This window comes from Tursiops truncatus, chromosome 19 (genome assembly GCF_011762595.2).
Source record: "Tursiops truncatus isolate mTurTru1 chromosome 19, mTurTru1.mat.Y, whole genome shotgun sequence".
NCBI classification, from domain to species: domain Eukaryota; kingdom Metazoa; phylum Chordata; class Mammalia; order Artiodactyla; family Delphinidae; genus Tursiops; species Tursiops truncatus.
The window spans coordinates 26,481,247-26,494,876 of NC_047052.1; the positions used below are offsets into that span (position 1 = coordinate 26,481,247).

Consider the following 13,630-nt stretch of genomic DNA (forward strand, 5'->3'; position numbering starts at 1 on the left):
AGTCTTGATTCTGTTTACCATGAAGAATTTAGATTTAAAGTACTTTGGAGTAGAACAGTACAAAACACCTTAAAGTGACTCTGTATGTCTGTGTGAACACACACACCACACAGACACACACACACACAGACACACACACACACACACACACTCTTCGGGTAACTCAGTTATTAATTTGGGGTCTCATATGTCATGGTTAATAATGCCTTTGTTTACTGCTTTACTGCTTTCATAATGTTCACCATCTTCACAGAAACCTGGTAAGATGTTCCAGTTGAGTAGTATTTTCATTTTGTAGATGAAGATTGTTAGACTATTTCATGGTCACAGCTAATGAGTCATACATAGAGTTGAAACTTCTAAAATTAATTTGTCTAAGCACTGCATTTTCTATTATCCCATCTATCTGTTTCATCTACTCACAGAAAACTTTAAATTTTTTTCTGTCTCTCCCCCTCCCAATAGACTGCATCCCCACAACAAAGGGAAATGATGGATCAGGCAGCTGCTCAGTTAGCTCAGGACAATTGTGAATTAGCTTGCTGTTTTATTCAGAAGACTGCAGTAGAAAAAGCAGGCCCTGAGATGGACAAGAGATTAGCAACTGTAAGTGTTTAGCATTTGCCTTTTAAGTATTTTGTTTTTCCATTTAAGAAAGTGCCTCATAACAAGAACCTCAGTGACTTTTTTTGTTTGCAGGAATTTGAGCTGAGAAAACATGCTAGGCAAGAAGGACGCAGGTACTGTGATCCTGTTGTGTTAACATACCAAGCTGAGCGGATGCCAGAGCAAATCAGGCTGAAAGTGAGAATTGGGGGCTCTGTCTCTCCCTGCCCCATCTTTGTTTTCTTTCTGTTCTTGTTGCTTAACTCCTCACCAGGACTAGGATAGGGGGTTTAAATGCTGTTTCTGAGAAAGCATTTCATTTCACTTAAAGGTTACCTGTGGAGAAGACATAGAAATAGCTTAGATGTGCCCCCCCCCATTATTGAAGTGCCTTTTAGTTTTTGTTTCCCAACTTGGTCTTCCCTTCTGATACTTGAGTTTTTATTGCTAGTTGGTTGTTGGTGAGAAGACAATGTTGAGAAATTTTATCATTTTTACCAGCTGCACTGGAGAATTGCACTGGCAGCATGGTCCTACTTGAGTCATTTCCCAGTGGAAAAGCTCTTAATCTATAAATAAGGGTGACTCTAACAGGTCTCAGGGAAATAGGAAACACTGAACTGTGTGCACGCACATGCATGCATATTCAGTCATGCTATTAAATGTTGTAATGACTCCTGTGTCCCTTCTCAGAACCCCTGTGCTTACTCCCATGCAAAATTTCCACTTTGATAAAAAGGTTTCCCTTGATTGTGAAGACGATCTTGTTAAAGTAAGTTTTCTTCTTCCAAGGTTGGTGGTGTGGACCCAAAGCAGCTGGCTGTTTATGAAGAGTTTGCGCGCAACGTGCCTGGCTTCTTGCCTACAAATGATTTAAGTCAGCCCACAGGATTTTTAGCTCAGCCCATGAAGGTAAATACTCGTCTTGGATTAAATTGAGTAATTTACAGTTTAATTTGAATGTTTTTTGTCAGTTAATCTATCACTGGTTCCCGGGAGCTTAAGTTATAGGGAAGAAGATTACCCACGGTTGTTGAGTTGTATAGATATTCTTTGTATCACATCAGCATGGCATTCGGGAATTTTTTTAACTCCATGAAGTTGATTTAACTTTCATGTTTGGCCTAACTAAAGGAATTTACGTGGTGACCTCATGGCTTCCCCTGTTCTTTGTAAAAACGTTTCCTAAAAATTTGAAATGGTATTTAAACAAAAGTTGAAAATGTAAGGGGAAACATTTTCCTTTTGAACCATTTGAACATAGGTGCTGATCTTGATGGCCCAGTCTCTTGAATTCTTTGGTCTGTGTTTCCTACAAAGACGTTTTTCTGTGTGACCATTGTATAACCATTGAAATCAGGAAGTTAACACTGATACCTTAGTATCATCTAATCCTTAGACCTAATTCACGTTTTACCAAGTGTCCCAGTATTCTTTTTTTGTAGTAAAAGGACCTAAATCAGAATCACGCATTTCAGGGAATTCCCTGGCGGTCCAGTGGATAGGACTCTGTACTTGTACTGTGGGGGCCTGGGTTCAATCCCTGGTCAGGGAACTAAGATCCCGAAAGCTGTGTGGCGCACCCCCCCCCCCTCAAAAAAAGAACCACACATTTCATTTAGTTGTTATATTTAAAATTTTTCCCACAGGTCAGTCTACTCCAGCTCCTTTTCTCATCTTCCCATGGCCTTCCACTTTGATTACAGGCCAGTGATTTTATAGAATAACCTGATTTGGGTTTGTACAATATGTTCTCAGGAATAGATTCAGGTAGTACATCTTTGATAGTAATACCACAGAAATGATGCTGTGTTCTTATTCTGTCCTATTAGGTTTTGACAGTTGGCCCGAATACTATATTTTCCATGGTTTGGATTATATACTTTCATAGGCTGCAGATTAGATGCTACAAGTGGTGCTGCTCTCAGCCTTTCCCATTATTTATCACGCTCTTTCATCACTTGATTGTATTGGTGTCTGCAAGGCTTTCCACTATCAAGTAAACAAAACACACTCCCACCAGTGCTTGCTTTGCACTGCACCACTTAGTGGCATCAAGACCAAACAGTTCAGGAAGGGGAATGGAAGAGCCCCTCCATGTTTTGATGAAAAAGAGAGAGAGAGAGAAAAAAATAAGGGTAGTTAATATACCAATAGACTTTTTAAAAAATATATTTTTTTTTTTGGCTGCGTCAGGTCTTAGTTGCGGCACGCGGGATCTTTAATTGCGGCACGGGCTCTTCGTTGTGGCGTGTGGATACTCTCTCTAGTTGTGGTGCACATGCTCCGGGGCACGTGGGCTCTGTAGTTGCAGCACACGGGCTCTCTCGTTAAGGCTCGTGGGCTCAGTAGTTGTGGCATGCAGGCTTAGTTGCCCCATGGCATGAGGGATCTTATTTCCCTGACCAGGGATCGAACCCTTTCCCCCTGCATTGGAAGGCGGATTCTTTATCACTGGACCACCAGGGAAGTCCCCCAGTAGACTTTTTTTTTTTTAATTTTTATTTATTTTATTTTTGGCTGCGTTGGGTCTTCGTTGCTGCACGTGGGCTTTTCTCTGGTTGCGGCGAGCGGGGGCTGCTCTTCGTTGCGGTGTGCGGGCTGCTCATTGCAGTGGCTTCTCGTTGCAGAGCATGGGCTCTAGGCGCACGGGCTTCAGTAGTTGTGGCGCATGGGCTTAGTTGCTCCGCGGCATGTGGGATCTTCCCGGGCCAGGGCTGGAACGCATATCCCCTGCGTTGGCAGACGGATTCTTAACCACTGCACCACCAGGGAAGCCCCCCAATAGACATTTAAATTGCTACCTGTGCCAGTGGAAAATCTTTAATTTTTTTCCTCTCTCTTTTTTTTTTCTTTCTCCCCTCTCCTTTTTTGGTTATTTCCTCCAAAACAGCAAGCTTGGGCAACGGATGACGTAGCTCAGATTTATGATAAGTGCATTACAGAACTGGAGCAGCACCTTCACGCCATCCCACCAACTTTGGCCATGAACCCCCAAGCTCAGGCTCTTAGAAGTCTTTTGGAGGTTGTAGTATTATCTCGAAACTCTCGGGATGCCATAGCTGCTCTTGGATTGCTCCAGAAGGTTAGTTCTTAAACTGTTAATTTTAGAAGAAACTAGGTTTGTAAATATCTAGTGACCTGCACCATTATCTACTTAAGTTATGCTTAAAATTTTAAAAATTAATATAAAACAAGTTGTGTTCTGTAATAAGTAGATGATTTTCTCCAGAGTAGAGTGTTGTAAATAGTTACAACAGTAAAGTGTGAAATCTTCTCTTTTTTCCATAAAGGTAAGATTTTCTGGAATTATTATTTAAGAAACTTTGAAAGATAGTCCTTTAGATTATGAGGGACAGTTGATCCAAGTACTTGGGTAAGGGGTAGGGTATGGGGCAGCATTAGGTTATTACTGTGTAGGGACAGTGTCACCTTTCTTGACAGGGAAGAGCACTAAGCATGGACTACAAAGAACTCAGAGAGTGTGTGTGTTAGGCAAGTGAAAGGGATTTTAGTGAATGGAGAGATTGTTAACTTGTGGCTTTAGAAGGTATGTTGTACTTTGCATTAAGGTTTGGTTATTGACTTTGATAATTGGGCTGAATACTGTATTTTCCATGGATCTGAACACTTTTTTTCTTCCATAGGCTGTAGAGGGCTTACTAGATGCCACCAGTGGTGCTGATGCTGACCTCCTGCTTCGCTACAGAGAGTGCCACCTCTTGGTCTTAAAAGCTCTTCAAGATGGCCGGGCGTATGGGTCTCCATGGTGTAACAAACAGATCACAAGGTCAGTAGCCATCTTAGAAGAGTAATATTTAGTGAACTGCTTTCTCACATACATGACCCTAAATACTGAGAATTGTTGAATGTTTGTTCTTTTTCTGTCTGGTGCCCATGATGGATACAGAAAACCAGTACCTTGTTTTGGGGACTAAATGATAGATCATGGATTTTAAAAGGTTTCAGTGATTTCATAGAAGTGATGTTCATAAATAAATAATGTTTTAAATGGAATGCTTTGTTTTCTAGACTTCGAGAACAAAGCTTGTGTTTTAACACTGGGTCGTCTGTTCTACTTCTTTACTGGTTATTTTGAATCTTGAAAACTGATTTTTAGTTGGTTCTCAAGACATCCTTAATTTGGAACAAGTTACCATTTAATAAAATGGGCTCTTTATTTTACCTGATATATAGTATGGTTAAGACTTTATGAATAAAGAAATACTGACTTTTCTAGGTGCCTAATTGAGTGTCGGGATGAATATAAATATAATGTGGAGGCAGTGGAGTTGCTAATTCGCAATCATTTGGTCAATATGCAACAGTATGATCTTCACCTAGCTCAGGTATGGAAGGAATTAAACAGGAAAAGTGACCTCTGGTAGTTCAGAAGTGTGTTTGCTGTAAGTGCTGTCTTTCTTACGTTGTGCTTTCTGTGTTTCCAGTCAATGGAGAATGGTTTAAACTACATGGCTGTGGCATTTGCTATGCAATTGGTAAAAATCCTGCTGGTGGATGAAAGGAGTGTTGCCCATGTTACTGAGGCAGATCTGTTCCACACCATTGAAACCCTCATGAGGATTAATGCTCACTCCAGAGGCAATGCTCCTGAAGGGTGAGAAGGAAATGCTTTGGGATTCTTGTGTATTCAGCAGTCTTTAAGAGCTTAAGAAATGACTGTATAGACTTAGTAACGTTACCTGTTATATAACTGCTTTACCTACCACATATGGTAAGCTTTGGTGAGGCCTAATATTGTCCCTTGAGATATGAAAGCTTGACTAGCTGCCAAGCCTTCTTGCTGTAGAGCAGTACATACAGCACTAGATTTGGTGTCAAGAGTCCTCTGTTTAAGGCCTGGCTCTGCTGCTTAAAATCTGATTTTAGGCAAGTCGACTTACCCTCCCTAAGCCTGTTTCTTGTATAAAATGGAAATAATATCTTGAAGAACTGTTGAGAATTAAGATGAATAACACAAAGCATGGCACAATGCAGTGAATAATTTTTTGACCACGAACATCAGCTCCATTTCATTGGGCATCGTTTTGTTGTCAAGAAGTGACTTAACTTAAGTCAGTCATTTGCACATTATGTCCTCATGAGTAAACAGATATGAAGAAACCGAGGATAGTTTTGTTTAAATATGGGAATGGTAAAATTATCATCACTCTTGTGGTCTCTCTTAAATAAACAAATTGTCCAACTTGTATGTCTGTGAAATCACAGCCACGAATAGACTGATTTTCATTCTGGATTTATTGTACTAGATTGCCCCAGCTGATGGAAGTAGTGCGATCCAACTATGAAGCAATGATTGATCGTGCTCATGGAGGCCCTAACTTTATGATGCATTCTGGGATCTCTCAAGCCTCAGAGTATGATGATCCTCCAGGCCTGAGGGAGAAGGCAGAGTATCTTCTGAGGGAATGGGTGAATCTCTACCATTCAGCAGCAGCTGGTCGTGACAGTACCAAAGCTTTCTCTGCGTTTGTTGGACAGGTAGAGCTTTTGGAAAGAAAGGTGCTTTTTATTCAACATAAGTAGGGTGTGATGCCTCCAATATTAAAGCTCAGTATTATGTACCTGTGGTCAGTTACCTCCATACTCATGTAAACCAAAAATGTCACCATCATTACTGTTAAATTGATACTATTTATTTTCCCATCATTGGTCACTAAGCAGTAAAGTCAACATTTCCCATCCCCTTTAGTTCTTTTTGTCCGATTTCAGTTGTCACAGCTACAAAGTACAATGGGTCAGGTAATGAATAATGAAACTGCCAAATGTATATAGTAATTTTACCAGTTTGATAATCAGCAGTGATGGGATACGGGCTAATCTGTACAGTTCTTATAATAGCCCATGTTTAAAAAGTAAAATAATGAGTACCCTGGTGGTCTAGTGGTTAGGATTTGGTGCTTTCACTGCAGTGGCCTGGGTTCAGTCCCTGGTTGAGGGAACTAAGAATCCTGCAAGCCCTGAGATACAGCCAAAAAAAAAAAAAAAAATTTTTTTTTAATTTAGAAGTAAAATAAAACACAACCAAAAAACCTTAAGTATTTAAATGGTGGAGATTTTTATTTTCTAAATTAAGTACCTTATCTACCTAAAATAGCTTATTTCTGCAGTTCGACCATTGTATTTCTTCAAACTGAGACCAAAGCTTAGGTGTGCCACCAAAGAAAGATGCAAATTAGATCTATTATCAGATAAATGACAATTGAATGTGGAAGAGCTGATTTGAATTTTAGAAGTTGTCAGGAATTGGATTTACTTTTCAAGATGACTAATTTCTTAGTAAATCATACTAAGTAAGTTTCTCCCTTAAAAGAATCGAGGGAATTATAAAAACACACCCTATTGAAAAGCTGTTACTGTATACTTACAGTTTGATTTCTGATTTGGATAGAGGAATTTCAAATCAATTGGTTTTTGTGGTCATTGATATTTCATGGGTATGGATGTGGCACCTGTCTCAGCTCTCTTGTTGGCTTATTTGCTCTTGTTCTCTCCATTTGAAAAAGATAATGTATTATACTTTTCTATTCTCTTTTGAATCCTTTTGAGAATTCCTTTTTTCCTTTTCTGCTCCTTCTTGATCATAGCAGTCCATCCTCATTTCTTCTCCCCCTGCTTAGTTTTTCAGATTTCATTGTACAAAAGTCCCTTTGCTGGCCTTCTGTTTTTCCTAGGGTATATTATTGTCAATTCAGCTGTGTTATTTATTGCTTATCAAGGGACATTTAAATTGTTTTAAAGTTTCCAAGATAATGGTCAAGTTTTCATTCTGGGCTTGGTTTCAGCACTGACCTCCTCCCTCTGCAGCCTTAACGCTTGTTACTCTTTCTTTTTCTTCTTTCATACTAGCGAAATAACTTCTCTGCTCCACTTCCAAATCATATGTCATAAAATTTGTATTTTATCCTTTCTTTTAAGTAAACTTGCCCTTTCTACTTTATCTTAATTTACATTAAAATAGCCAGGGATGATCTGTGAGCATTTTGCTTTGGTACTTACTTACTGTATAAATTATTTGATTTTCCTAGTGCAGCTAGTTGGAGTTTCAAGAACTTTGTTGTTATTAGAAGAAATTATGTGAGAAACTAAAATATATGTAACTTAATCTCTTACTTGGGAGAAATACACATTGACCAGAAAGTCTTAATATGACTTAATGGTTTATTAAAAGTTGGTTTAATTTGCATAATTAACTTCTGAAATTATTGGCTATGGACTGCTGTTAAAAATTGCCATGTTACTATCTCTCAACTCCCATCAAACTTAAAACTGAAGGAAATGTGTCATGGATCCTTAATGTAAAAGTCATTTTCATGACCCCCCCCTTTTTTTTTTTACAAAGTAAGAATCAGAAATGTGACAATAGGATTGAATGAAAGAATACTTCTGACATGAAAATTAAAATTTTATTCATGTGTATTATCTCATTGTGCCTTGTAATGTTTTTGTTCCCTTGGTAGATGCACCAGCAAGGAATTCTGAAGACTGATGACCTCATAACAAGGTTCTTTCGTCTGTGTACTGAAATGTGTGTTGAAATCAGTTACCGTGCTCAGGCAGAGCAGCAGCACAATCCTGCTGCTAATCCCACCATGATCCGAGCCAAGTGCTATCACAACCTGGATGCCTTTGTCCGACTCATTGCACTGCTAGTAAAGCACTCAGGGGAGGCCACCAACACTGTCACAAAGATTAATCTGCTGAATAAGGTCTGAAATCCTTTCTTGCCTTAGTCTTTGCACACTTGAAGTCTGTATCAATGGCTCTTAACCCTACAGGGCCCTCAAAACATTTTGTAATATCCCCTTTTCTGTCCAGATACTAAATTCATAGATAATATGTAAATATAATCACCGAATTTTAGAGGAAGAGTATGGTGCCTTAACTGAAAGACACCCCTCCCCTAAAACAAAACAAAAACATATAACGTATTTTCAGTATGTTAATGTTTAGTAATGAGTACACTAGAAAGTATTTAGGTAGTATGAGATTTGCCCCCATGTACAGAATCACTGTGAGTGAGATGGCTAGACATGTCCATTGCTAAACAAAAATTGGTAACTCAAATACCATGAGTGACATTGCAGTTTTCTTGATTTTTTTGAAAAGGAACAAAGCAGAATTTCTGTTTGATTTATGCAGTGGAATTGCTGGAAATTTGAATGTTAAGATAGTGCAAAAATGAACTTAGAGCTTGGTCTTGGATAATTACAAATGGGTTCACATACATCCCCCACTGTTCAGTGATAAAATCAAGTGGAATGCAGGATAGTTCTTAAATATTTCTGCAACCTAATAGCATACCTGACCTTCCATCTACTAAATGCCAAGAGAAGGATAAATCATTTGCCTCTTGTCACCTTTATGTCAGACCAGAAAAATTAGGTTGATTGTGTTAACATGATAAAATATGATGTACCATGCTGATTTCTAGAGCTTTAGAAAAACTTGTGGAAAGTATATATGTCTAGCATACTTTCATATACAGGGGTATGGAGATTCAAAGAAACCATGCAAAATTCTGTAGGGCAAATCAAACCCCAATGCATGGTCCCTTTGGCTACCAGTATGTAATTTTATATTTCCTTTCATGTGGGGCATAACGATGCAAGGTAAAAAAGCATGGCTAGACAGTGGTAAATGAATTATCTTCGTGATTTACAAGCTCTATAATCTGTGTGCTCTGTAGGTCCTTGGTATAGTAGTGGGAGTTCTCCTGCAGGATCATGATGTTCGGCAAAGTGAATTTCAGCAGCTTCCCTACCATCGAATTTTTATCATGCTGCTCTTGGAACTCAATGCACCTGAGCATGTATTGGAAACCATTAATTTCCAGACACTTACAGCTTTCTGGTGAGTATTGTTGAATATAATACTGTTAAGGATTTCCTGTTAAGGATTGCTGTTGTAGTGTAGTAAAATTTGAGAAGTAGAACTTCGTGGATTTGAGGCATGTTGATTCATAATGCAGCTTACATGTTGTCCACTTAATTATATTCATGTGTTTTGTTTTGTTTTAACCATATCTAAGCTTGTGCTTCTGACTAAGGTTTTCTTCTTTCAGCAACACATTCCACATCTTGAGGCCTACCAAAGCTCCTGGCTTTGTGTATGCTTGGCTTGAACTGATCTCCCATCGGATATTTATTGCAAGAATGCTGGCACATACGCCACAGCAGAAGGTGTGGCTGCAGTTTATCTCCTACAGATGACGACTGTAACTACCTGGGACTTATTAGCACTCTTAGTCATTCAGTAGTCATTGTACTTCTTTCAGGCTTAGTTGGGAGTTCTTATATTTAATGTGGAGTCAAGTCGTGGAGAAAGGCTCTAACAAGTACTTGACTGCCTCTGCCTGAAAGCCATTCCTCAATGATTAGGGTACTGCTTCTCCAAGTTGTTGTGAGTCTCCTTATGTCAATCTCTTAAGGGATTTTCAAAAAAAGTTGAAACCTTAGAGCACCTCTGTAGACAGCTATGTAAAACTCCGAGTAATGGAACTCAGAAACCTGCCAGTTTTACAGGTTCTCTAAATACTAAAGGCTCTCACATTCAGGGTTGAGGACCACTCGTCTCTACTGTATCTGAAAAATTCAGATCAAATTTGAGTAAAGAGTTTTTAGTCTTAACTGTGATGAGAAGTTTCTCTCCCATCTTGCAATTAAATGGCAAATGAGTACTCCAGGAAGTACCCTTGATTGACCCTTCAGATCAGGAGACTGTAACTATACTGTGTGTTTAGTAAAAAAGAAAGTGAAATAATCCTTGAACGGATTTCATTTTGTTTGACAAATAAGTGCATTCCAGGAGGAGGGAAAATATATTGAATAAAAACTACTTCAAAATGAACATAATTGTTATAATTGGGATATGGTGAGGAGGCCAAGTTTGGGTGAAAATAGAGGATTCATGTTGTAAATTGGATGAGGTTATTTGCCAGGAGTTGAGGAATTGGGAGTGGGAAAATAAATGATTGAGATCCAGGACTTAAAAGAAATTAAGAAAACAGACCCAAGTTTCTCAGTTGGCTACGTGTTTTGTGTTCTGTCTGAAAGTTCCTCCCCCTATTTAAAATGTTGCTACAGGCGCAAGGACCTATATATCCTGGAGTTTCTGGAGCCAGTTTGTTTCAAATATCATTTCCCATTATCTCCATAATTTTGCTTATTCCTTTCTCGGGCCAGTCAGTCTTTAAGAGAGGTGCTAATGTCCATATTCTCTAGCTATATGAAAAGATAATAAAGTCACAGTGTAGCTGCTTGGGCAACGGTTTTGGTGGCAGGACGACAGCTGACTGAGGATAATTATGACTCATACATTTCTTTCTTTCAGGGATGGCCTATGTATGCACAGCTACTGATTGATTTATTCAAATATTTAGCGCCTTTCCTTAGAAATGTGGAACTCACCAAACCTATGCAAATCCTCTACAAGGTAATTAATTTGGAGTTCTAAAATTAAAATAATTAAAACTTAACACTTAAAGCAGTTAAAAACAAACACTTCAGCTGGGAATATGAGGTCTAACGTTTGTTTTTATCATTAAGCTATATATATATATATATATTTGTTTATTTTTGGCTGTGTTGGATCTCCATTGCTGCATGGGCTTTCCCTAGTTGTGTCAAGCAGGGGCTACTCTTCGTTGCGGTGCACGGGCTTCAGTAGTTGTGGCTTGTGGGCTGTAGAGCACAGGCTCCATGGTTATGGCGCATGGGCTTAGTTGATCTGCGGCATGTGGGATCTTCCCAGACCAGGGTTCAAACCCGGGTCCCCTGCATTGGCAGGCGGATTCTTAACCACTGCACCACCAGGGATGTCTCTATCATTAAGCTTTTAAAGTATAACATATATTCAGAAAAGTACAAAAATCAAACATATTTGCATAACCAGTACTTGATCATAAGGCATTCATACGTTCATATATGTGTATACCAGTTAACTCTTCCAGAAGCACATTAGAATTACTATTTCTTCCCATCCTTACCATACTTGAAATTGTTTTCCGTTTTAGTCATTTTGTCAGTTGTGCAGTAGGATCTCATTGTGGATTTAATTTGCATTTCCTTCAGTTCTTAATGAGATTTTTGTGGCCATTTGGGTATCCTCCTTTTGTGATGTTCTTCCAGCCTTGTGCTCATATTCCTATTGGATTATCTGGGTTTTTCTTATTTATTTTAACAGGGATTCTTTATGTATTCTGGATGTAAGCCCTTTGTTGATGTATATTCAAACATCTACTCTTGTGGCTTGCCTTTTCACTCCTTTAAAAGTAATGTGTCTTTTGAGGGATAGAAGCTTTAAATTTAATGTAGTCAAAATTACCAGTTTTCTTCTTTTATTATATGTTGCTTTTTGTGTCTTGGGTAAGAAATCTTTGCCCATCTCAAATTGCATTCTGTTTTGCACATGCCTGCCTCCTGCCCAAGAAGCCATTAATTCTGGCTTTTACATTTACACTTAAAAAGAAAACTTTTTTTTTTACTTCAAATTCATAATAGTAAAAATGCTACTCCCATTTTCTTACTTAATGTAGAAACAGCCAATGTTTTTCTTGTTTTTAAAATATAGGGCACTTTAAGAGTGCTGCTGGTTCTTTTGCATGATTTCCCTGAGTTCCTTTGTGATTACCATTATGGATTCTGTGACGTGATCCCACCTAATTGTATCCAGCTAAGAAATCTGATCCTGAGTGCCTTTCCAAGAAACATGAGGCTCCCAGACCCATTCACTCCTAATCTGAAGGTAAAGTTCTAAACAGTTCAAGGAAAAGCAAGTTACATCTTAGTATTTTAGTCCTTTCTCTAGTAAGTGGGGTATTTGCTGTCCCCAGCACACACACCTACAAGTTGTTGGGTAAGGGTGCTCTTTGGGGGAAGCTGTCATGTTATTAAGCCTGATAAAGTATGATACTGCTGCTGAATATTGATTCACAGTATTCGTCTAGTTGCTGTTTTCAGTTTTGATATTAAATTTAGCTATATTTACAGAACCTCAACCTAGGTATTGGGCCAGTCATTTGCTGGGTGGCCCCAGTGGCACCGAACTGCAGAATAGACACTTGTAATGTCATATTTCACAGGTGTTTTGGATTTGTGTACTTGTGTTTTGTTTAAATTATCAGGAGAGAAGGGACTGTTTTAAAAATCATACCACCCTGACATGGCTATTGTAATTTTTATGTATGTTTTTTTAATCTTTTCACATGCATTTTTTTTTAAAGTAGCAAGTACAATGTCTTGTTCAGCTTGGGGCATCTTTTCAAAGACTAGGGCTCTTGGTGAGCAAGGAATCTCATTCTGTACTCTTGTTTTGAAATCGAATTCCAGGAAAAACACAATTAGTGGTATCAACTAGACTTCTCTACAAAAGGTACCTATCATGCCTTATTTTAAGAATGAGAAAATAGTATAGAATGAGAGATTACTATCATTTTGTATATGGGTACCTTTAATTAGAAGAATCTATTTCTTCTAATTAAAGATGAGTAATAACACTTTGCTGTACAGCATAAATTAACACAACATTGTGCTGTACTTCAATAAAAATTTCTTAAAATATTGATTACTCTTCAAGATGTAAAGTGTATAACTTTAGAAAAACAATCCAACTACTTTCTAGCATAGATACAGTTTGCTGTTAAGGCCTACAGATGCTTCTGATTATGATTCTTGTATTTGTTTGTGGCAGGTGGATATGTTGAGTGAAATTAACATTGCACCCCGGATTCTCACCAATTTTACTGGGGTGATGCCACCCCAGTTCAAAAAGGATTTGGATTCCTATCTTAAAACTCGATCACCTGTCACTTTTCTGTCTGATCTGCGGAGCAACCTACAGGTTAGTGGTTTGACTTAAACTCTTGGTTGTGTCTTTCACTTTGTACACACAGTCCTATGCATGGTCTCTTGTAAGTTAGTCTTTTCAACCTGCTTTAAAGGTTTTAAAGCACATTGTCATTTTTAATGGTTGGATGAGATTAACTGGATTATACATTTTACCA

General features: G+C 38.4%; 1 protein-coding gene across 8 annotated transcripts in view; it reads left to right on the plus strand.

The window, feature by feature from the left end:
- CNOT1 (CCR4-NOT transcription complex subunit 1) overlaps positions 1-13,630 on the plus strand; it is a 101,184-nt gene that overhangs the window by 82,665 nt on the left and 4,889 nt on the right. For 3 of the 8 annotated variants that reach the window (XM_019935725.3, XM_019935727.3, XM_019935726.3), the window contains exons 32-45: positions 466-606; positions 700-804; positions 1,399-1,518; positions 3,500-3,691; positions 4,254-4,396; positions 4,847-4,955; positions 5,055-5,224; positions 5,877-6,129; positions 8,088-8,336; positions 9,317-9,480; positions 9,692-9,809; positions 10,960-11,061; positions 12,199-12,372; positions 13,318-13,467. In XM_019935725.3, coding sequence (XP_019791284.1) covers positions 466-606; positions 700-804; positions 1,399-1,518; positions 3,500-3,691; positions 4,254-4,396; positions 4,847-4,955; positions 5,055-5,224; positions 5,877-6,129; positions 8,088-8,336; positions 9,317-9,480; positions 9,692-9,809; positions 10,960-11,061; positions 12,199-12,372; positions 13,318-13,467 — 2,190 coding nt within the window. Of the gene's footprint in view, positions 1-465; positions 607-680; positions 811-1,398; positions 1,519-3,499; positions 3,692-4,253; positions 4,397-4,846; positions 4,956-5,054; positions 5,225-5,876; positions 6,130-8,087; positions 8,337-9,316; positions 9,481-9,691; positions 9,845-10,959; positions 11,062-12,198; positions 12,373-13,317; positions 13,468-13,630 lie in introns of those variants that run through there. The other 5 variants (XM_019935728.3, XM_019935731.3, XM_019935729.3 and 2 more) reach the window with 3 other exon arrangements.